The 21,377-nt window shown below is 46.3% G+C and overlaps 1 protein-coding gene across 3 annotated transcripts in view; it reads right to left on the bottom strand.

The window, feature by feature from the left end:
• Positions 1–21,377, bottom strand: part of PLEKHG4 (pleckstrin homology and RhoGEF domain containing G4) — a 91,684-nt gene that overhangs the window by 26,813 nt on the left and 43,494 nt on the right. For all 3 annotated transcript variants that reach the window (XM_076349489.1, XM_076349491.1, XM_076349488.1), the window contains exons 9-12: positions 18,530–18,628; positions 17,324–17,472; positions 2,637–2,775; positions 11–133 (exon numbers count right to left, since the gene is read on the bottom strand). In XM_076349489.1, the coding sequence (XP_076205604.1) occupies positions 11–133; positions 2,637–2,775; positions 17,324–17,472; positions 18,530–18,628 (510 nt within the window). The remainder of the gene's footprint in view (positions 1–10; positions 134–2,636; positions 2,776–17,323; positions 17,473–18,529; positions 18,629–21,377) is intronic.

The raw sequence follows: 21,377 nt of genomic DNA, 5'->3' as shown, positions 1-21,377 counted from the left end.
CAACACTTACACTGGCAATAAGATCAAACTCCCTGAACTGCTTCTGTGCTTGAAGCAGCATCTCCAAAGAATCGTCCAGGTTGATCGTTTCCTTCAGCTGTTTTCTGCCAACATTCTCAATCCAACTGCTGACCTAGGAGAAAAGGGAAAAGCTCCACTATTAGTCACTCTGTGCTACTCACCAAGGTAGGCCTTTATGTGGAAAGAGCAAGGAATTGCTCTCATAATGCTGGTCATTTTATTACTGGAAAGAATGTGCATGTACACTTCCCCCCCCATCCTGGCATTTCAGCCTGAGCCTCCTGCTAGGAGTTTTTTCACTTCAGGTTACTGAGTAATTGCAAAGCTCTGCTATTGCTCACTAGCCTTAGGCATAAACAAGGCAAGTAGCTGCTTGGGCTCTGTTTTGGGTGAGCCATGGTCTAATGCAAGCCCTGCAACCTGCAGGCTGGCCTGATGTTCCTATTACTGTTACCCCCAAGTAGGATAAAATCTCCCTGCTGCCAGATTTCCTACACCACTTCCCTTTTCTGACTGGCAAGACATAAACTACATCAGTGTGAACATACTGACAGATTCTCCCCATCTGCAATGTTTCACGGTTCTCTGGGACTCTCAGCTGCTGGTTTTCTGAAGGCAGCTCGCCATAAAGCCGTGCAGTAACTGCAGGTTCCTCGACGGAGGCCAGCCACTGCCACACTTATGAGCCTATATCCTCAAACATGGGTAGAGAACTGACTAACAAGAATGTCCTAAAAGCAAAGCAGACACAGGAGGCCAGGCAGGATAATACAGCATCTCCATCAACAGTAGGTTTTAAAAACAGGCTAGCAGACTCGTCTGCAATGCTTCAGGCATAGCTGCTCCTGGGGGAAGGGACAGACTAAATGTTTCCTAATGCCCACTCATCCTGTTTTCCTGTATCATCTAAATCCATATCCCAACTCAACCCCCCAGTCAAGGACAAACTCCTAGTCTCCTGGACTGAGAGAGGGTCCATGGCCATGGAACAAGCCCACCAGCAAGAGGAGGAGATGGGGGTGGGTTCCCAGGTTGTGACCCATACTGCAAAGGAGCACACTGCTGCTGCCTAGAGCTCCTAGGCAGGCTTAAAAGCAGGAGCAGCTGCTGCCAGCAATACTGCCATCGTTGGTGATCTGCAAGCAAAGTAAGCTGGGAGCAGCCAGTTTTGCTCAATTCAATCAAAAAAAGTTCAGATTAAAGCAGGGACAGATTGCAGACCCTGCCTTTGTGCTTTTTTTCATTTCTGTATAGTATTAAGAGCCTGTGTGTTTAAGGGAGTCTTTACTAGGTTCTTGGATCACACTTTTTGTCCCGAACACACAGTGCATGGCGCCCGAGTGTCTACCTCCAAATGAGAAGTCATTAAAACTCTTGGATCCACCTTGGCCTGTGAAAACAACAGGTAGGCTACAGCCTCCTCCACAAATCCAGTTCTCTCCAGAGAAGAGCCCAGAATCCTAGAAGACCAATGGTGAAACTGGTCCTAGTACCGATCTTTAAGAATGCAGGTTCCTAAGGTGAGCTCCAAACAGCATACAACCTTTCACACACACAGGGTAATAAGTGATATAAAAAACTTCTCATTGTTGACGAGTTACAGCAAAGGACACTATGCAACTCCATAATCTCGAGGTAGACTTCAGGCTTAAGGAGCACATCTGGGATCTGCAGCACTGAAAGAACTGATCAGACAGCCTGAGCTACTTTATGATGTTTTAAGGTTCTCTATCTACATGGCTACAGGTTTCAAAGGTCCTTCTGACAACCAGTGCCTGTTTGCTTCAGTTATCCCACGGCTGTAAAGAGTTTCAATGAGCACCACATGAAGGGGAATTTTAAGCTCCCACAGAAGTGCAGGGGGATGGGCGCGTTGAGCATGGCTCTTGGGCTAAGGACAAGAGGCTGTTCCCCTGCCTGGAGACTGTAAATAGGGCTGCACCCAGAGGCAAAAGGAGTGTGCCTGGGGCTACACCCAGAGGGGAAGGAGTGTACCTGGGGCTTACCAGATAGCAGGGACCTGAGTGCTGCACAGGAATCTAAACAAAGTGTACAGCAGGGATGGGCAGCTAGCATGGGGTACACGGTGTGTGGCTCATTCAGCAGCAGGATATAAGCAAACCCTGAAGGATCTACAGCCCAGAGGGGACACGCAGACTCATCATCAGCTTGTTGCCATCGCTCTGCTGCTTCTCGAGGTGGAGCATGAAGAGTGGCGCCTCAACAGTCTTGCTGGGAAGGTACTTTTGCTGACCAATGTGAGAAGACACCCCACCTCCAAGTGTACTGCCAACCAATGAGCCACTGCACTGTGGTCTTTAAGTATGGAAAAACATCACAGATGTTTATGGGGTTTGACTGATCCACACCTAGAGAGCAGCCAGGAGACTTTCACTTGGCATCAAGAGATACCAGGCCAACAGTGGCTTGGTTTCCAGCACACCTGAAAACATATCCCAAATTCTAATATTCAGTTGTTAGGGTGTTCTTTTTAAGGGTCTACAGGCATCATTCTACACCTTCACACGAGAGATCAACAGGCCCAGTACCCGCTGTAGGATGTACAGTCAGAGGGTGGCAGCAGGCAGTCACTGGAACTGACAAACAGGCCTTACCTCCTTAAAACATTCTTCCACTTTCTCAAACTCCATCACCAGCTCCAGTTCCTGGATGCGTTTGTTCGACAGCATCACCAGTCGGTGAACGCCCTCATCAACTCGATTATAAAGCACGCTGGCAGCATCAAGTGCGTCTCTGCAAGGGGACACAAGTCTGGTCAGGGGTTTTGCATTAGGTCCTTCCCCCAGCACTTCATGCAAACATGACCTGGCTAACAGCGGCACTTCAATCATCCTCCTCATAGGACCCATAATGGCCATCTCCATATGGAGAACAGAAGGAGAATAATGCTGCTCCCTGCACATTCCCGTGATTCACCAGTCTGATCCCAATGCAGACAACAGACAACCTGGCAGGAAGGACAAGACCATCTTCCGCCAGCCAGGCTCCTTGCAAAACTTAGTGTACTTATCACACTTTCAGATAGGATACTCAGCTTTTCATAAACGCAGATTACTGCATCAGTGGGCTTTCACAAAACACAGGCTCAGGCAGTCTCAGTGTCTAAAACCACCATTTGAATTTAATTTAAATAAGTAAATAAGCAATCACTAGGAAACAAATCTCTCCTGAACAACAACAACAACAACAACATAAAGCACTTGATGCCCCACTCGCTCTCAGGAATTTCCACCAGCCAAACAAATATACAAAGCGTACAGCACCCCAGCACCAGGAGAAATTGAATTTTACCATGTTGTGCTGGAAAGATTCAAAGACAGAGCTCCCTGTCTTCCACAGGCAGCTGTGCTGACCAAAGCCCAACAGGCAACACCAGGCAGCACTCTCCCTGCCAGCCTAGCCACAGCAGAAGTTAGCCTCCTCCGTACGCAGGCAGGGATGGAGGGCTTCAGGCTGGAGCCCAGTGCCCTTGGATGCTGGAGCCAGGGACTGAGCACACCATTTAATCCTGGCACGATGATGAATATTAGCAGGTTCCTTTCAGATGCGTGCAGCACCTCTCCAGCACAGGTTTGACCAAATTAGAGCCAGGATCCAGAATAGCATTCAAGCTTATTCTTTCTTTGTGTCCCTGAACTTCTTGTATTTCTTCTGCTTCTAGATTTCCACTCCTTTTACAAGCATGGACTCAACAGACACCTTCAACAAAAATACTACAGCCTTCTTCAGCTGTGCTCTACACCGGCATGTTCAGCTGCCTGAGCATCTCTTGTACTCACCCTAAACCAGCTTTCATTTTACAATTGTCCTACAGCCTTCTGGCTTATGAGAGCATGGCTTTTTTTATCATATTATTAAAATTATCCAAAGCACTTGTGAAATAGGTAGCTAATAAACTCTGAAATGGAAATTCATAGAAGCGTTCACATTTATTTCTGTCTTAGGTTATAGGCATCTTTAACCTATGAAATGCAACTGAATACAAGCATTTAGTGGCAACCATCCTGTAGTTTTTCAATAGTACTTAACTGACATGAGGTAGTACAATAGGTTTGGACAACTAGCTCTGCATAGCAGAAATCCACAGGATTTTTCCATTCAGAATTCCACCCAGTGTGCAACAGCCAACTTCTCAAACCTCGGGCTCTTAGATACTTTTGTTTTTCCTCTTCAAAATGCCATTAGACTGAATTAATTTCTCCAAAGTGCAGCTAAAAAAACCCAAATTGTTTCTGGACTAAGATCAGTGCTACTGCAGTGCAGAGGAGACAGGTTCTCTACTGAGAATCTGCAAGCTTCAATGGAAAGATCCAAGCTGTAATGCTGCTCCTGTGTTTCCCAAAACCACCATAAACAAACAGTGATGATATGAGCCTTCTGTTCTGTAATCCCTTCCCAGGGACGGACCCAGATCCAACCCAGGACACTTGCAGCAGCAGAACCATAACCACTGTCCAAGCTGAGCTCTGGAAAGCATGTTTACAGAGCAGGTTGTGAAGGCCAATTCCCGTCAGCAGCAGTGACACAGCTAGGACAGCTAATGAGAAACAGTTCGGAAGATCACTGAAGTTATATTTGGCAACAACATTAACGCTGTTGGATTTTGTGCAGCAGAGCGTATCTGTCAGGTCCTAGTTTCTGAATAAGGCTCAAGCACACTGATGGCCAGACAGGCAGACACCCTCCGGTCTTACTCCCATGGGTCTGAAGTCCCTGCTGGCATGAATGCTCTCATCCACTCAGGAAAGCACACCGATACAGCAAATGCTCTTCCTCCCACCGGCACAGACAAGCAAGCACCTACAACTTTAGACATTACAGGATGTTATATGCAAACATTTGCAACTATCCTCTTGTGAGGCAAAATATTTTTCCAACCTTTCTCTGAGCTTCCATGGAAATCACTTTGTTGTTGATGCTACTTCTTTGATGGCACTCATCAACAAGCTAGATTGACCTGCTAGACCTTTCTGTAATGGGAGTCCTTATGTCCACCCAAGCCCGTGATAAAGAAAGCACGCGTGGTTTCAACGCTTAACGAGATATCGCAAGATGGTAGCCTTATGGTGTAGCAACTTGAAACAAGAATTCCAGCTCTTGCGTTGGCTTACCTAGCACAGAGTGTGATCTGATACAGGGAAAGGGAGCCAGGGAGCCCCACTCCACCCCTTTCCATACCTGATGGAGGAAACAGGACTCCAGTTGTCTCAAATTTGAGTAGTTTTCCTTGACAGGAGTCAGTCACAACCTGGGCTGCAAGGCTCTAACTACTAAAGATTCCCACATAGCAGACAGCACACTTCCCAAAGTCACAAAACATAGGCTCTCCTGAAGACAACACTACAACTACGGGGATAAAAAAAAAATCACCCTTAAGGTAGAGGGATAGGAAACGATTACAAAACAAACATGTTTTAAGTATTTTTTTAATAAACAGAAATAGGCCTATCACAAGCTCACTGTGTAAAAAGGTGAATTCACCACGCCATCGTGGACAAGACCAGCCTCTTGGAGCACACCTGAGACCAGCACTGGCCTTATGACCAGCAAACCACTCCAGGGAAAGCAAGGTTCAAAAATGCAGTAATAAAATACTCCTGCTGGCCCATCCACCGAGCCCCGAAGAGCCCACTTTAGGAGAAGAGAAGGGGCTCAGGTGAACTGCTTGCTGCTGAGCTGAAGGACTGAAAAAAATCCACCCCAAACAGTGCTCTTCTGGCCCCACACACGTTCCTTCCACAGAAGGAATTATCCCAGATTACTGGCAATACTAGAAAAATAAAGAGCCAGACTCTGAAGATCTCAGTAAGACCAAGCCTTCGTTGCATTTGCAGAAAGTAGTAGGGAAGAACCAAGCTAGAGCCCCCAGTTTAGAAGTGAGCACTCGGCCCTCTGCACCATCGGATGCGATCCATGTCCCGGCAAATAACGCGGCAGCCACACACATCTACAGATACTCAGTCATCTTCCCTCTATCTCAGCTGATTCAATGGTACTAAAAGTGACATCCTGTTACTGAATGCATACATGGAAAACCTTTGTGTTACTGATCCACAGGCATCTCAAACTTACCTAGAGTCAGTCCCTAGATGCATTTGGGAGATAATACTATAAGCAGGGACTGGACAGAGAATTCATTTCAGGTAAGAGGGGTGGAAATTAGCTTTTGTTTTCATTTTAAGTTGGGCTGTTTAGAGCATATATCATTATCTAAGATCCCTTACTCTTGTCATTTAAGTCATTTTTTTTTCTGTGAATGCTTGCAGCAGGCTATTGATACACTTATCAGGGCACAACCCAACACCCTAAGGCTGCCCCTTCTCTTGGTCCTGCCAATGGTTTGCTGAGTGACTGCGCACAAGCCACCCAGAAAAAAAAAAAGTTTCCAAATGGCTCCTCTGGGCTCAGAGCCTCAGAGGGACTTCAGGTGTGGCCTTACACCATCCCTCCTCCTCTTCCTCAGCCGAGTTCCTCCAGCATCCCAGCACCTCAGTCCTTTGTTTCAAGGTCCAGCCACGCTGTTTTCACACGTTCTGCCTCGCTTGGCAGGCATTCATTAAAACCTCAACGTCTAGTTGTTGGTCTTCCGTTGCATCTCCAAGGAAACTCCATTCATATGTTGTCAGCTCTTGACAGTTCACTTTTACCAGCCCAACAGGCTCTCTGACTAACATCCATCTTTTACTCTTACACAGAGGAAAATATAACCCTTTCCCCCCTGTAGTATAAAGTAAGTAGGCAAACTGAGCCAAACAAAGAAATCGCTCACAGTCCATGGGAAAGTTTGTTTTTTCCATTCATTTTGGCACTTCCAGTGCTCACAGAAAGCATCCATTGGGCATTAAGTGCATTCTCCCAAATCTCTGTACATCTGTTTACCTATCTACACACGTCCATCCATTTGCTGATACACATCTTAAAAAACTTCTTCCTAAATAATTTCTAGTATACTAGTAAACTCAACAATATCCTGCAACGGGGAGTTTCATGGGAAAGTGATACCTTGCATAAACAACTATTTCTTCTTCAGAGTCAGACTTGGGAGTTTTTCATTTCTGTCCTTCATTACTTTCAAGGCAGCTTGGAGTGAACAAACCAAATACTGAAAATTTGGTTGAAGAAGAAAAAGTGACTTCCATCCTGCCACACAAAGGGAAACACCTGGTTGTTAAGCACCTTAAAAATATTTTAATAGAGGCCTGAGCAACTCTGAGGAAGAAAAGCAGAGAGTTGTTTGAAGTCAGTGGAAAGTCTTGTCTAAGCTTAGATTTGTTTGGATGCATTGCGATTTCCCTGCACATGTGAGTGTGGTAATAAGAGTCTTTCACTACATTCTTCCACGGTCAAATCATCCAAAGTAATTTTGCAATAGTGCAGAGTCAATATAATTTATAGCAAAAAGGAGTAGCTTGATGTCAGTTTATGTTTCCCCAAATCCTGTTTTCATTGGGTAATTATTGTTTCAGTGGAAAAGGTTCCAAACGTCTTCAGTTTTCTGGAGAAGTGCCAAGCAGTTGTATAATGGGAGGGTAATTTTAAACCTATAATTTAGAAAGACCATTTCTGTCTGAATCCATCCTTCAAAAAAAGCTAGGCTTAGAGAGTTACACTTTAGTTTTCAAGGCAAAATACCTGATTTGTTTTCAGAAATAGATGGCCACAGAAGAGGCATCCAGCAGGCTTGCAAAAGCAGGTGCCACACGAGGCATGCCTGCCGATGCCAGTGAGACGCAAATAGAAGAGCGCAGGGAGGGAAGCAGCAGAACCATTACTATTCTGCAACTTACTGTCTGCCCCTTGAAAAACTGCTTTAGCCAACAGCAAGAGGAACAGCTAAAGTGAAGGCTAAAACCAGAGCTCATCCTCTGACTAGCCTGCGTCAATTTTAAAATGGCAAAAATTTGTGGATGGAAGGAACACAAGACACATGACCTTTTGCTAGTGTATTTGATGGGGTTTAGGCAAATATATTCCAGATAATTTGCCCTGGAAAACCAGATATCCCTGATAGTTCTGTAATTTAGAAGAAACATTGTCAGATGTTACAACATTAGCCTCATCTAGTCTTCCACTCCTGGTGCTGAACTTCTCTTGTGGATGTCTCTACAGTTTTTGGCAGAATCATAGAATCATAGAATCATTGAGGTTGGAAAAGACCTCTAAGATCATCGAGTCCAACTGTCAACCCAACACCACCACCCACTAAACCATGTCCCTCAGCGCCTCATCTACACGTCTTTTCAATACCTCCAGGGATGGGGACTCAACCACTTCCCTGGGCAGCCTCTTCCAATGTTTCACCACTCTTTCAGTAAAGAAATTTTTCCTTACATCCAATCTAAACCTCCCCTGGCACAACTTGAGGCCATTTCCTCTCGTCCTATCGCTTGTTACTTGGGAGAAGAGACCGACCCCCACCTCGCTACAACCTCCTTTCAGGGAGTTGTAGAGAGCGATGAGGTCTCCCCTCAGCCTCCTCTTCTCCAGGCTAAACAACCCCAGTTCCCTCAGCCGCTCCTCATCAGACTTGTTCTCCAGACCCCTCACCAGCCTCGTTGCCCTTCTCTGGACACGCTCCAGCACCTCGACGTCCTTCTTGTAGTGAGGGGCCCAAAACTGAACACAGTATTCGAGGTGCGGCCTCACCAGTGCCGAGTACAGGGGCACGATCACTTCCCTACTCCTGCTGGCCACACCATTTCTGATACAGGCCAGGATGCCATTGGCCTTCTTGGCCGCCTGGGCACACTGCCGGCTCATGTTCAGCCGGCTGTCGACCAACACCCCCAGGTCCTTTTCCGACAGGCAGCTTTCCAGCCACTCTTCCCCAAGCCTGTAGTGCTGCATGGGGTTGTTGTGGCCGAAGTGCAGGACCCGGCACTTGGCTTTGTTGAATCTCATACAATTGGCCTGGGCCCATCGATCCAGCCTGTCCAGGTCCCTCTGCAGAGCCTTCCTACCCTCAAGCAGATCAACACTCCCGCCCAACTTGGTGTCGTCTGCAAACTTACTGAGGGTGCACTCAATCCCCTCATCCAGATCATTGATAAAGATATTGAACAAGACCAGCCCCAAAACTGAGCCCTGGGGAACACCGCTCGTGACCGGCCGCCAACTGGATTGAACTCCATTCACCACAACTCTCTGGGCCCGGCCGTCCAGCCAGTTTTTGACCCAGCGCAGAGTCCACCTGTCTAAGCCGTGAGCCGCCAGCTTCTCTAGGAGAATGCTGTGGGAGACAGTGTCAAAGGCCTTACTGAAGTCCAGGTAGACCACATGCCCAGCCTTTCCCTCATCCACTAGGCAGGTCACCTGGTCATAGAAGGAGATCAGGTTGGTCAAGCAGGACCTGCCTCTCATGAATCCGTGCTGGCTAGGCCTGATCCCCTGGTTGTCCCGCTCATGCCTTGTAAGCATGGAATAGGATCTGGCAACTAAGAGATTGAAAGGATGGCTTGGTCCAAGGACATCACCCAGATCATTTGTGCTGATGCCTTGGCTACAAATCTTTTACGCATCCTGAGCAATGCTTCAGAAAGCAATGCTCCAGAAAAAAATCCTTCCAGCTTTGCAGGGAAAGTCCCGTGTGCCTGAGGGCTGTTTCGCAGGAAAAGAAATGCATTAGAGCCTTTCTTGGTCACTAATGCATTTTGGTAGCAACCTACCCGACTGCCATATTTGTAATGATCCCATAAGAGGAGGTCAACCTCAAATGCATGCTCCTGCTCTTCAGGCTGAAAACTTCCCATGCAGCTGAGGTTAAAATTCAAACTGGCCATGGTGAAGCTAGTGCAGATATTGCTAAATAAACTGTAACTATTCTCTGCAGCACACGAATAGCCACGGTGGTTTTAATTACCTAATAAAAATATTTGAGGAACCAGGTACAGTTTTTACAACCCTGAAGTGTCCTTAGAAAGGCACAGAGGTCAAACACCAAGTTTGGGGCTGCCTGTGGGATTCCTGCCATTCATGATGGGAACACTGGATCTAGCTGAGACCACAGACCTGACTGAATCCCTCCTCACTAGGTTACCTGACAAGCACACACAGTGGGAGCAACCCATCCAATTAATACAACACACCGCAGACCATAATTGCCGAGAGAATTATCTTCTGAAGTACAGTTCATTTAAACATGTTTTTAGCAGATATATACTCTGGAGTCCCTTTAAAAGCAAAGGGATTGATGCATACAGTTAAACAAGTGTCCAAGTGCGGTCCCAAGCTGCGACCTTTGATTCTTTCCCCAGCCTGGCTTGCATTCAGTTACAATAAAACTGTGTTCAGACTCTGGTTGATTTTAAATCCCAGTAAGATCCAAAACACTGACTGGGGGGGGGGGGGGGGGGGGGGGGGGGGGGAAGAAACCCCAAACCAACAAGTAGCCTACTTATGGGGAAAGCTCACCCCGCACTGGAGCCTGAGATAGGATGTGGGAACACCGTTCTGGGAACACCAAGCATCAAGCTGTGTTTCTACCAGCTGTAAAAAACCTCCTACCTCCAAACCTCGTTCCATGTAAATTAACCTATACTTGTTATCTAGGTCAACTGCACTAGTCTAACAGCTGTGTTCTTGGAGTTAGGACCACAAGGTTTTCAGGATGCCCTGCTCAAATATATACCCACTGTCATTTAAAGCCACATACCTATTTCCCTGATTCATCCTCCTTTTCCACCCTCTCAGTGTTTATGGTGCATATAATAGCAGTGACTGTGCTATTAACTACCCCAGCAACAGAAACCTTCTACCCCAACTCAGCCATATAAAAATCAGTGCTTGTGGGATGGTCTGGGCTGAGCCAGGAACTTCGGGCGGTTCAGCTAACATCCTATACTGGAAACTTTTTGCAATTTTTTCCATAATATTTTTAAACAGATAAAACACACAGTGTGTCATTAATTACCTAATGCCCTGTTGGCATGACGAACATTGCAAACAAGAACAAGCAAAACCGGAGCCTTCTGGGTAAATTCCCTCTGAATCCAGGAAGATTTAGGACATAAGACAGCAGAAAATAAACAACAAAGAGGGAGCTGAGGGGAATCATCTCATGAAAAACCTAAAAGAACAATGAAAACTTACCTAGACAGAGCTCTGCAATCTTTCACCTCTCTGCAAATGCCACAACTGGCTCCACACAGCACTTCATACACTCAGAACAACAACAGCTCCACACTCCTTTATGTGTGGAGCAACAAGGTTTGTTTAATGCGAGCATAAGTACTTTTTACCAGGCTAAAACCACCACACAAACAGAGGGAACAGGTTAGGCTGTAACGAAAATGAATACCAAGCAGCATGGTATGTGTTTGGATAGAAATGTCACCACACGCTCCTCCCTCCACCTGACACAAACAAGTAAGACCACGGAAGAGCACTGCCACCCATGCACTGCTAAAGGTCAAAGGTTTAGTGTTTGTCAGCATCTTCTGTGTCACCAACAACAGCGCAGAGGTGTCTCATGGCAGAAGGCTGCCAATCTTTGAGGCCAGGATTTAAGCACAGTTTTTCATCTCGCTTCAAGATGTACCAAGAACTTACCCTAACCAAGAGATGAAGGTTTTAGGATTAGGTCCCCAAGAGAAACATGCAAAGGACACCTGTTAATGGAAGACGCATCTTGCGGACCACGTCAGGAGTGTGCACTATGGAAAGTGGTAGCATGAGAGGTTCCCAAAGCTCCCAGAGGCAGGAAGATGAGCAAGTGCTAGTTAAGCAAACCAGGAAAATGGCATCAATGCAAGGGACACAAGCACTGCTGTCTTTTGAAGGACATGCAAAACACACAGAGTAGTGACCATCAAACTAGCCACAGCACAGACAAAAACAAACATATCTCTAAAGCAGAAAGGGGATGGCAGAAGACGGTAATACCTCCAGGAAGGACTTTCCCATGTAGGTTGCCTGGCCATCACCACCAGCATATAGCAGCAGCTGTCAGCTTGCAGGCACACATCTTTTACCTTCCAAACCAAGAATGCCAGCCATCCCAGTCTCCCCAGACTGGGATATAGACACAAGACACCTCTAGCCTTGCCCCCAACTTGTCCCATGTTTTGGATGACTAGCTTAGTCTCTCTGCCTCAATCCCAGACAGACAGAGCTTCAGATGGTGCTTGTGCAGTCCCTTGGCAGGCCCTCCTGGAGCCCCCCGAGATCTTGTACATTATCCAAGTTTACTTCTGCCAAAAGGAGATCGTACACCACTTTGCAGAGTGGCACATGCCTGCCTGGGAGCATCCCAGGAGTTGCTACTAACAGGAGTCGTGCTAAAGACCCGCAAACATGAGCTCCTACAGCACCACACAGCTATAACCCACCGCATCATTAACTGGCCACAGCTTCAAGCAGACCTAGTGCCTCAATACTGCGTGTGGAAGCCAGGCACAAGAGCTGTGGAGGCTGTTAGCCATAAGATCACCCTCTTTGTTGCTGTAATTGAGTCAGGTCCAGCATCAGGAAGCTGGCAGCTGCTGCTCAGGAAGTCTGCTCCGCACTGCCCATTACCTCTGCTCAGCTCAGGTCCCCACCCAGGGCTTCCAACCAGATCACCAAGCCACACTAAAAATAGCCAGCTCACAAAACCAGCTCTTGGCTCTAGCCGCTCCACCCTCAAAGTACAGAGACTAACTATACTGCCTTCTGCGAACAAAAGGAGAATTCACTCCTCCATCTATTTATAAGCTGCTTATTCACAGCTTGTAAGCACAAATTCTTTTCAGATGAGGAGCTTGGGGGAAGAGATTATGCTTTTTCTGGTTCCATGTTGCACAGAGCCCAGCACCCAACCTGGTCATTCCTTCACCGTCTGAGGTTTTTCTTTCTTTCAGCTCTCACATCTAGTCTTGTGGCTGTCTTGCCTGCCAGCATGCAGAATATGATGCAATCCCGCTCCCATGTCACGCTGAGAACGCAGGTTTGCTGGTAGAGCCAGGCACATGCCAGGTGTATTCTGGTTTGACTAGTATAAGGCATCTTTATATTAATATAAAATGTTTGTATCTTCTTTACTCCACTTTTGACTCATAGCATATCTAGAGGACAAAAGGCATCACTGGACACCATGTCTAGGCCAGCGTTCCCAGCTTTAGCTATGCTGGAAGAGCAGCAATAATGAGAACAGTGGAAAAATGTTAGGTTAAAGACCAGGTTAAGTCTCCCTGTCTTGCTGCCCAGCCCCATGCAACTGCTTCACTTCAGTGAGAGCTCCCACTGCTGCTGCCTGGCTCCTGGCAGCTTCTCCAGGCTTATGATGGAAGTGTCAGAGAAGTCTTCAAAATCCACCACAAAATAAGCAATGCATTAGTCCACCTTCCACAACTGGCTTAGTGAGTTGCCTGCAAGCCACAGGTTGGTTGATCAACACACTAGATATCCAGAAGCCAAAGATACACCTGCTAGCCAACTCTATGTAACTTATTAAAAAAAGACCGTGTTTATTAAAGATTTCCTGTCCAAAAGTGCAAAAATAAGTATTAGTAACATTAAAGTGATGGATGTCTCCATGGCATTTGTCCACACTTACCGACAAGAACTTCAGCTAGGCTAACAGCTCTGCATTTCAATCCCCAGAAAGACTGGGACAGCTGAAAGCTTCCAGGTTTTGCTAACAGACCTGGAGAAGCACCGAGCCTTCCCCACAGCAGATGGTGTGAAGGCAAATGTGCTGGCTTTAAATTCAGCCAGCTCTGCCAGCAATGAATAAGTGGCAATGCCGCCTTCAGCAGTCCACCTGCACCTTCGGGTGGCCAGCCTGTGCTGAAGCTATCATTACAGCACTTAAAGAGGCGCCATAAAGATACTGGCTTGTCAGTACCACACCCACACTAACTCTAGGCCAAATTCAGCCTGGTCTTCCTGGAGGTGGGAGAGCAGTGTGGGACCAGCTGAGAACACCGCCATCCCCTTAACCAACTCCCTGTGATGGGCTGCCTGCAGGACTTCTACTTTGATAACAGAGCTCCTTCTTTCCAAGCCGGGAGAAGGCTGAGATCCAGAAAGACTGCTTGGAGAAGTCTTTCTTTCCCTTTGTGGATAAGTGGTCGGATGGGCAAGGCTACCTTTTACAGCAGTACCTGGTGGAGAATGGAGTATGGAGACTCTTGGTCAGCTCACATTGAGAAGAGAGAGTGAACAGAGTTACCGGCCAAAGCTGCTGCTCTGGTGCTACAGCATCTCTCAGAATGGGACCATCCAGTAAGGACTCCCGGAGGCTCTTAAAGCATTTGTCAGAGAAACAAGTGGACGCCTCACAATGCATCTCTCCTGCATGACCACATCTCTGATGGGATGAGTTCAGTTTCTGCAGGAAAGAAGCTGTGTCACTGGCTTAGCAAACCCTCGCAAAGCCTGGGTCAAACCTGAGCAGCAATGAGATCCCACTGCTCTATGTCACAAAACACTCCAAAGGGCATCTCAGCTCTCCAGGAGGGCAGAGCAGGGAAACATGCCAAAACCAACCCCAAGGGAAGAGTTTCATTACTACAGAAAGACTAAAGCAAGTCTTGTTTGCTGCGTGCTCCCGAAAGGTATTTGGCAGATAACATCTCAGCGTACAGAGCACAAGCCTGCTTCCTTGCCTATTTTAGCATACTATCTCTAACCTGCAGTCAAGCATTTTCAGACGGGTTTGTCCATCTCTATTCTTACCACCTCCTGGTATTCTTTTTGCCACATGAAGCCATAAACTAGTAAGAAAGTCAGCTGTGAGAGCTGGCAAAACATATCCCTGCAAAAAAAGCAAGTCAATCTCTTGCTTGTTTAATTCCAAGGTGACGGTGCAGCTGGGCTTGTCTTCCTTTATGCCTCTTAAGAAAAATCATGTTTTTTACCTTTAGTTCTGCATTTTTGGTTGGCATATTTTAATTAAGTGGAGCTAGGAGTCCAGAAAACCGCTCTTAAAATTTTTTCTATTTATATGCAATTCTTGCACATTTTGACAGTTACCTGTTCACAGCTGGCCTCAACTTCTCACTAAGAAGTCTTGGCAGTCATGACTCCCTGCTTGATCAGGCTTTTGCACCACAAGAGAGAAGAAAAAACTAAAACAATGGGACATGTGATTAACACAAGAGCCAAAAGGTGGCTCAGAAGGGTAAACCATTTGACTTGCTTTTGTAAATAATTTGTTTTCAAGTACTGGGGGAGTGGGTGTGGAATTAAAGACTGTTAAGCACTGATCAATATTTTACAGTTCAAAGTCCAGAAAAGCAGTACAATAGGCCCTGCTGAGTGCACAGACACAACCAGGCCTGTTCCATTGTCACATGCCACCAGTCAAAAATCTAATATTGGCTCCATATACATCAATAGCCACTCCATGCTAGCTTAGTAGGCCAAATACAATATTTTGTCCCTACCCTGCTTTGATCCTGTATGTTAAAGAAGCCTTTGAAAATCATAACCATAGGAGCCTTTACAGGGTTAGCAGAGCTCAGAACCTTTAATATCTGCACACCAGTTTCAAGAGAAGGAGCAAGTGCAGAACCATGGAGGATCTAAAACCACCAGTGCCTTATACAGAGCTCTCTGGCCAAGTGATAGAGCTTTTTCCCCATTTAAAAGGATCCTGGAACAGGAAAGAGCGGACTTCTTTAGTCCTCTGCCCCGAGTTACATGACAAGGAGGCACTTCCTCAACTGAAATACTGCATGGATTTTAGTTTCTGCAACTGCTCCACAGGCTAGAAGAGGACTAAACTTTCTCCCAATCTATTCATTTACGCTCCTCAGGCTGGAGGGAGCCACATATATTTGACCCGTAGCATACACTCTCCATTCATACCGGCAGGCAACAAATATAACCTGAATTAAACAGAGAACATGCTACACAGCCTTGGCATGCGGTCAAACACTGTGCAATCAAAGAATTATGTGTGTATGCCCCGCCCCTGCCCTTGCTAAGGTAATCAAAGCAGTAAATTATCCTTAGGGGCTCTGTCAGATCAGGTTTCAAAGTTGATCATTTCCCTGCACAAGAACACAGGCTTAGCTTAAAACCAAAACAAAACATAAAAAGCGTGCACATTCTCCCCATTCTCCTAAGACTCTAAAGTTGCTGTGTGTTGCTTAAAATAAAAAACCCAAAACAAAACCAAAACACAACCACCCGCATTCTCTGTGCTTCTCACATCATGTCGGAATCAAAAGGCTATACTGTACTAATTCTACCCAAAATTGCATGAAGAGTACTTCCCCAGTTCAGCAAGAAAATTGCGTCTGCATGGCCTGCCAGAGCTGCCGACAGCAGTCACAGCAAGCAGGGAAAAGAAATGGTTACACCTGTCCCCACACTCCCCTCTCACTCAGCACCAAAATGCCACCCCCCATCTCCCAGTGACAGGTAGCAACTTGCACTGTCATCCACTTGCTGAATTTTCAAAGAGAAGTGTTTTTCTTTTCTCAGTGTTTGCGTGAGATAGCCTGCAAGCTATTTTGTTATCTTCTCTCCATTCCCTCCCTTAAAACCTCCCAGCTTGCGATGGCAACAGAGAGTTTAACCAGAGCAAGGCTGCAGATGCACGGAGCCATTCCACGCCGGCCGGCCATCCGCTACACCCCCATCTGTACCCACACGCCAGCATTTATCTCACACTCGGGCTGGAAGCTCCTGGGTGCAAGGGCTGTCTTTCTACCTTGCTGTTTGTACAGCACATAGCACAGAGGCCTTCACACGCTGATAGGCTTCAGGTGTTTTAACACTACAAACAGGAGTTGTGCAATGCCCCAGGGATTTCAAACAGCTGGCCTCTCTCAGTCCCCACTTCTCATACCAATTCTGCAAACGGGCAGCGAATATTTGTTTGTGCAAACCATACCATTGTGCGAGCAGATCAGAGCTTGCTTCAGCCAGAAAGCATTCCTCGCAGTTAGGTCCTTGGAAATCCCCTTGCATAAGGAGTGCCTTGGTAAATCACACAGTGATAACGCCTTGGACCTAAACTTTCATCACTGGCATCATCAATTAAGACTTGTGTTTTAGAGGTGCACAAAATATCCAGCCCTCTCTCCACTACAGAAGGTAAGTCTGATTTGGCTTGGAAAAGGAACTTTAACCATCTAAGTGAATCCACCCAGGCAGGTTTTTGGACTGGGGAAGAAGCAGTCAGGATAAAAGTAAAATTCATTATGCTTTTCACCTTTGTTGTTTTCAACAAAAGTCCTCGCTACACGAAGCTGCTCTCTAGCGTGTACCAATGATGGGTCATCTCACAGAGACTCCCAGTGCTTGCTTTTTGCTCACCTCCATCTCCTCTTCTCCCACTCTTGGGGCTCACCTGTAGTCGTGGGTGAGGGTGACACAAGACTCCTCCTTCCTCAGTCTGGCCAGGAGTGCTCCACCCTCCAGCTGCAGCCTGACCAGCCGTGCATCTTCAAGAACGTTCTTCATCAACTGCCTGTAATTCCTCAGCAGCACAGCTGCCTCCTGGAGGGATCGCAAGAGAGAGCAGTTACTGCAACCTACAGGCAACGAGGGAACAGGCAAAAAACAGTGCCCAACCCAAAACACACACAAACCACATCTCACCTTGGCCCACCCTAGGAGAGAGGGAGGTTGGCTCCCACAGTTGTTTCTCTCAAGCCTGCCAAGTCCAAAGTGATAAACAGCGCTCCTTACACTCTCGATACTTTCCCCACCAGGCTAACATTGAAACCCAATTCCTATCATTGTCCATACTCCATTTGCTGGGCATAGAAAGAATAAGCTTTCCAGCCTCATTTTCCACTCACAGCTAGCTCCTACTGTTCTTAGAGCCTGGACCTGCATGGCTCCAAGCTGTGGGACAAGATGCACGTGAAGGGTTTGTGGGTATACACACGTATGCAGGAAGGCCCAGAGAGGCAACTATGATATTGCCACTATGATATTGCCACTACAATATTGCTTTACTGTTGGGACCCTCAGTGCAGAGCTGGCAGCAATTTCCTACCACGCCAGGGGTACAGCAGCTTCTCAAGAGCGGGGGAACGTAATGTTTGCAACAACACAGGCTTGGTCTTTGTACCCTCCTCTTCTTGCCCACTTCCAAACTTCTGTTCTGGAGGCAGCAAAGCTGGAACCACAGCACAGCCTTGGCCTGGTGAACACTGTCTATGTTGTCACCTAACTTTATTCCAAGCCATTCAAGCCAACCTGGTGTGGCACAGCCTGAGGCAGCTGCTCAGTACTAGAGACACCAAAGCTAGTACCAGCTACAGAGCTGTGGAGCATCAGCAACAAGCACAGCTGAAGAGGACATCCCCTGGGTGACGCTGAGGGATCAGAGAACCAGCTTCTACACCCAGTGGAGCCTCTATCACCTCATTTGGATTAGCTTCTACTAGTCCCACTGTCCTGACAGGTCTGCAGTGACACACAGCACTTGGAATACCCTGCTACTACAGCTTGCAAATTCAAAGCTACAGCTTTTCTGCAGCTATCCAGCCTCCTGCTCTCTTCTGTCTCAGGCCCACCTCTGATACGAGGTGAGGGACATGCTTACCTCAGCTCTTTCTGGTAATTTTCCAGCTTCCACTTTGTGAATAGCTCCCTGGAGGAAGGCACAAGCACCTTGGCATCCTTGTAGCAAATGTTCCAGCTTCTACAAGAAGAAAGGACCAAGGCAGAGATCATTGTCTCACGGCTGACAGGAAAGCTGTCTTTTCAGGTTGCAGAAGGTTAAAAGTACAGAAATCAAGAGAGGATCAAACACATTAACCCAAGGGTTCAATTATACCATTTGGGGAGGCTGTATCAGCAAAGAGAGGCCCATCAGAGGCTTCAGATGCATCACGCTATACTAAAGCCTCTATGCAGACCTTACTTGCATACTCATGGCTTGTATGGGTCATGTTTTACAGAAAAGAAAATCAGTCCACTTATGTCCCACATTCTTCTACTATTAGCATTTCTTGTAACTTCTCACTAAGATGAATCACTATGCATGAATTTTGGAGGAACAGTACATAGAACGAGTACTTGGAATTTCTCTACTTTAAATCATTTCTCTTCATATTAAAAGTAGTGTAAATTAAAGATTAGGAAAGTGGAAAGCTTCCACAATTAAGCACCTTAAACTACTGACAAATCTGAAATCCCTCCTCTCTTTGGAGGGACAGGCAGACACAGGACACGACCCAAAAAACCCCCCAAACATTTCAGAGGTTCATGAGAACAGTACTTTTTAGAAAAGTCAGTGATATAAAGCCTAAATACTGTCAGATGCCACCCTCTAGCCACTGAAATCAGAGAAGGGAGAAACAGCTATTCCAAAACAAAACAAGCAGCTGTTTGAATCTTTACTGAAGTGAACTCCCTCCTCCCTGGAGTGCTGGAACAGCCCCAGCAGTGACAGATTAGCAGGCAGGATGCAGGTGAGATCACAGACAGGAAACAAATGCTGTTTGCCATATAGCTGGAGATCTAAAGGGGTTGAGCATATGGGTCATTATCACACAGTACATCGTATAAACAGGCAACCCATACAGACTGATTCCTACACTAACTCCCTTTGGTAATATTTTGCATGTTAATATGCAAGACACAAACAAGAAGCAGTCTGATGTCATGCTCCTTCCTTCAAGAATTATCCTTCTGCACAGAGCACCTCAGCTCTCAAGCTTCCCTCAACTCTGTCCAGAAAACTAACCTCTTGCAAAGTTTCTCTGCTTCTTCACTGCCAAATAAACCTCAAATTCAATCCTAGGCACCAAGAGTAGGCTTCTGTACCTCTACTGTATCAGCACAGGTTCATACTAGTACTTTTAGATGAAAATTTAAAAAATGGGTTCTAAAATAAGTTGGAAAAGATAAGTTAACATTTGGCACGTGCTAAGCCTAACTGCTGAAGCTTGCCACCAGCAACACAGCGGTATTATCAATGATACCTTAACCTGCTTCAAATGCTGCAGTGTGCCACACAGCACTCTGGGCAGTGAGGTCAGAGCCAAAAGACCACTGAATCTTTCAGAAGCAGAGGTGATGGTTCTGTCATCCACCATGGTGAGCAAGCCAAACTCAATGTGAAGACAGACAATTTATGTGCAGATTTTCAGAGATTTAATCCTGTCTAGTCTCAACATGCCAAATAACTCTCAATACAGCTTTTAAAAGATTCAACAAGCTCATGACCCACAGGACTTATGCTCCCTCCACAGCATGAGTGTACACAGAGCTGGGTATTGGCACCACAGATGCTACTTTTGCAGACTTCTGGCAGTCTGCACATACCCTGCTGCATGGCCAGCAACACCTGCAGTCCTGCCACAGATCAGTGTGTGCTGCCTTGGTGGCTGCAGCACTCCTTATTGGTGCCTGCAGCACCCTTCGCCAGGGCTGCCTTCTTTATAAACTGTGCCTGGGTGCTGCAGTTTCAGCCATTCTATCTCCGAGGCTTAACCTGGGTCAGCTCAGGGTGGTCAGCCTCCCTGAGCTACATCTTGGGCCAGCTCTAATCTGCACCTGGGTATAGTTCACTGTAGATCTCTTGATCCACGACTCTTCTGGAGAGGAGCACAAAAGTCAAACAGGATCACAGTACCGAGGCGTACTCAAAGCAGCCAAACAACAGGGAGAAGGAACGGATTGCTGGTACTGCCTCCCAATGTTATCTTGGTCCTAAGACTCACTTGAATGGAATTTGCATGTTTCTTTTGTTTCCTCGCCTTCTTTGAGAGCTAGCCACTTGAGAACACAATGTTCCCCTGGGCTGAAGCTTCACTGTATTTTTAGTTTAGATGCTTTTGAAAGAGTTCAAATTTGATGACAGTTTTGGTAAGTAAGGGAATTATATCTAAAGGAGGAGGAAGATGTTCCTAGAAGGATCTGAACTGATTATCAGGAATTTCGAAGTTTCACTCCTGCCAGGATTGCAGTTTTTACTAAGGAGCTCTTAGCCTGGTCTGGGGAACCTGCTCCAAAACCAACAGGATCTAACTATTTTTATTATGCTCAATTATGTTCATCATATTTATATGTAATTATGCTCGATTGTTAGTTCAAAGGCAACACGATACTAACACCTTCTCCTGAGATTAGCACAAGTGTCTGCCCTTAAGCCTCAAAGTCTAACTGAAATGCCACTGTATCACAACAAAACAGGATTCTGTTTCTTCCTTCCCTTCAAAATATGGTCAAATCTGAATTAATGCAATTCAAGCAGATGAGTTAAAAACTAAGATTTTAGTTCCTGCAGTCATGCCAATAGGTCGCAGTGTGCATCCATTTTATGAAGACAGCATTAGTATTCTTTTGATTACAGAGGATCATTTGCATACATAGTTATTACAGGAACCATTGTCTTTTAATGCTTGTAGGTTCAGCTGTTGACAAGCCTCTCTTGCTTCAACTCC

The sequence above is a fragment of the Aptenodytes patagonicus genome, chromosome 11 (assembly GCF_965638725.1).
Source record: "Aptenodytes patagonicus chromosome 11, bAptPat1.pri.cur, whole genome shotgun sequence".
NCBI lineage: Eukaryota > Metazoa > Chordata > Aves > Sphenisciformes > Spheniscidae > Aptenodytes > Aptenodytes patagonicus.
This window is presented reverse-complemented; position numbering and strand designations above follow the sequence as displayed.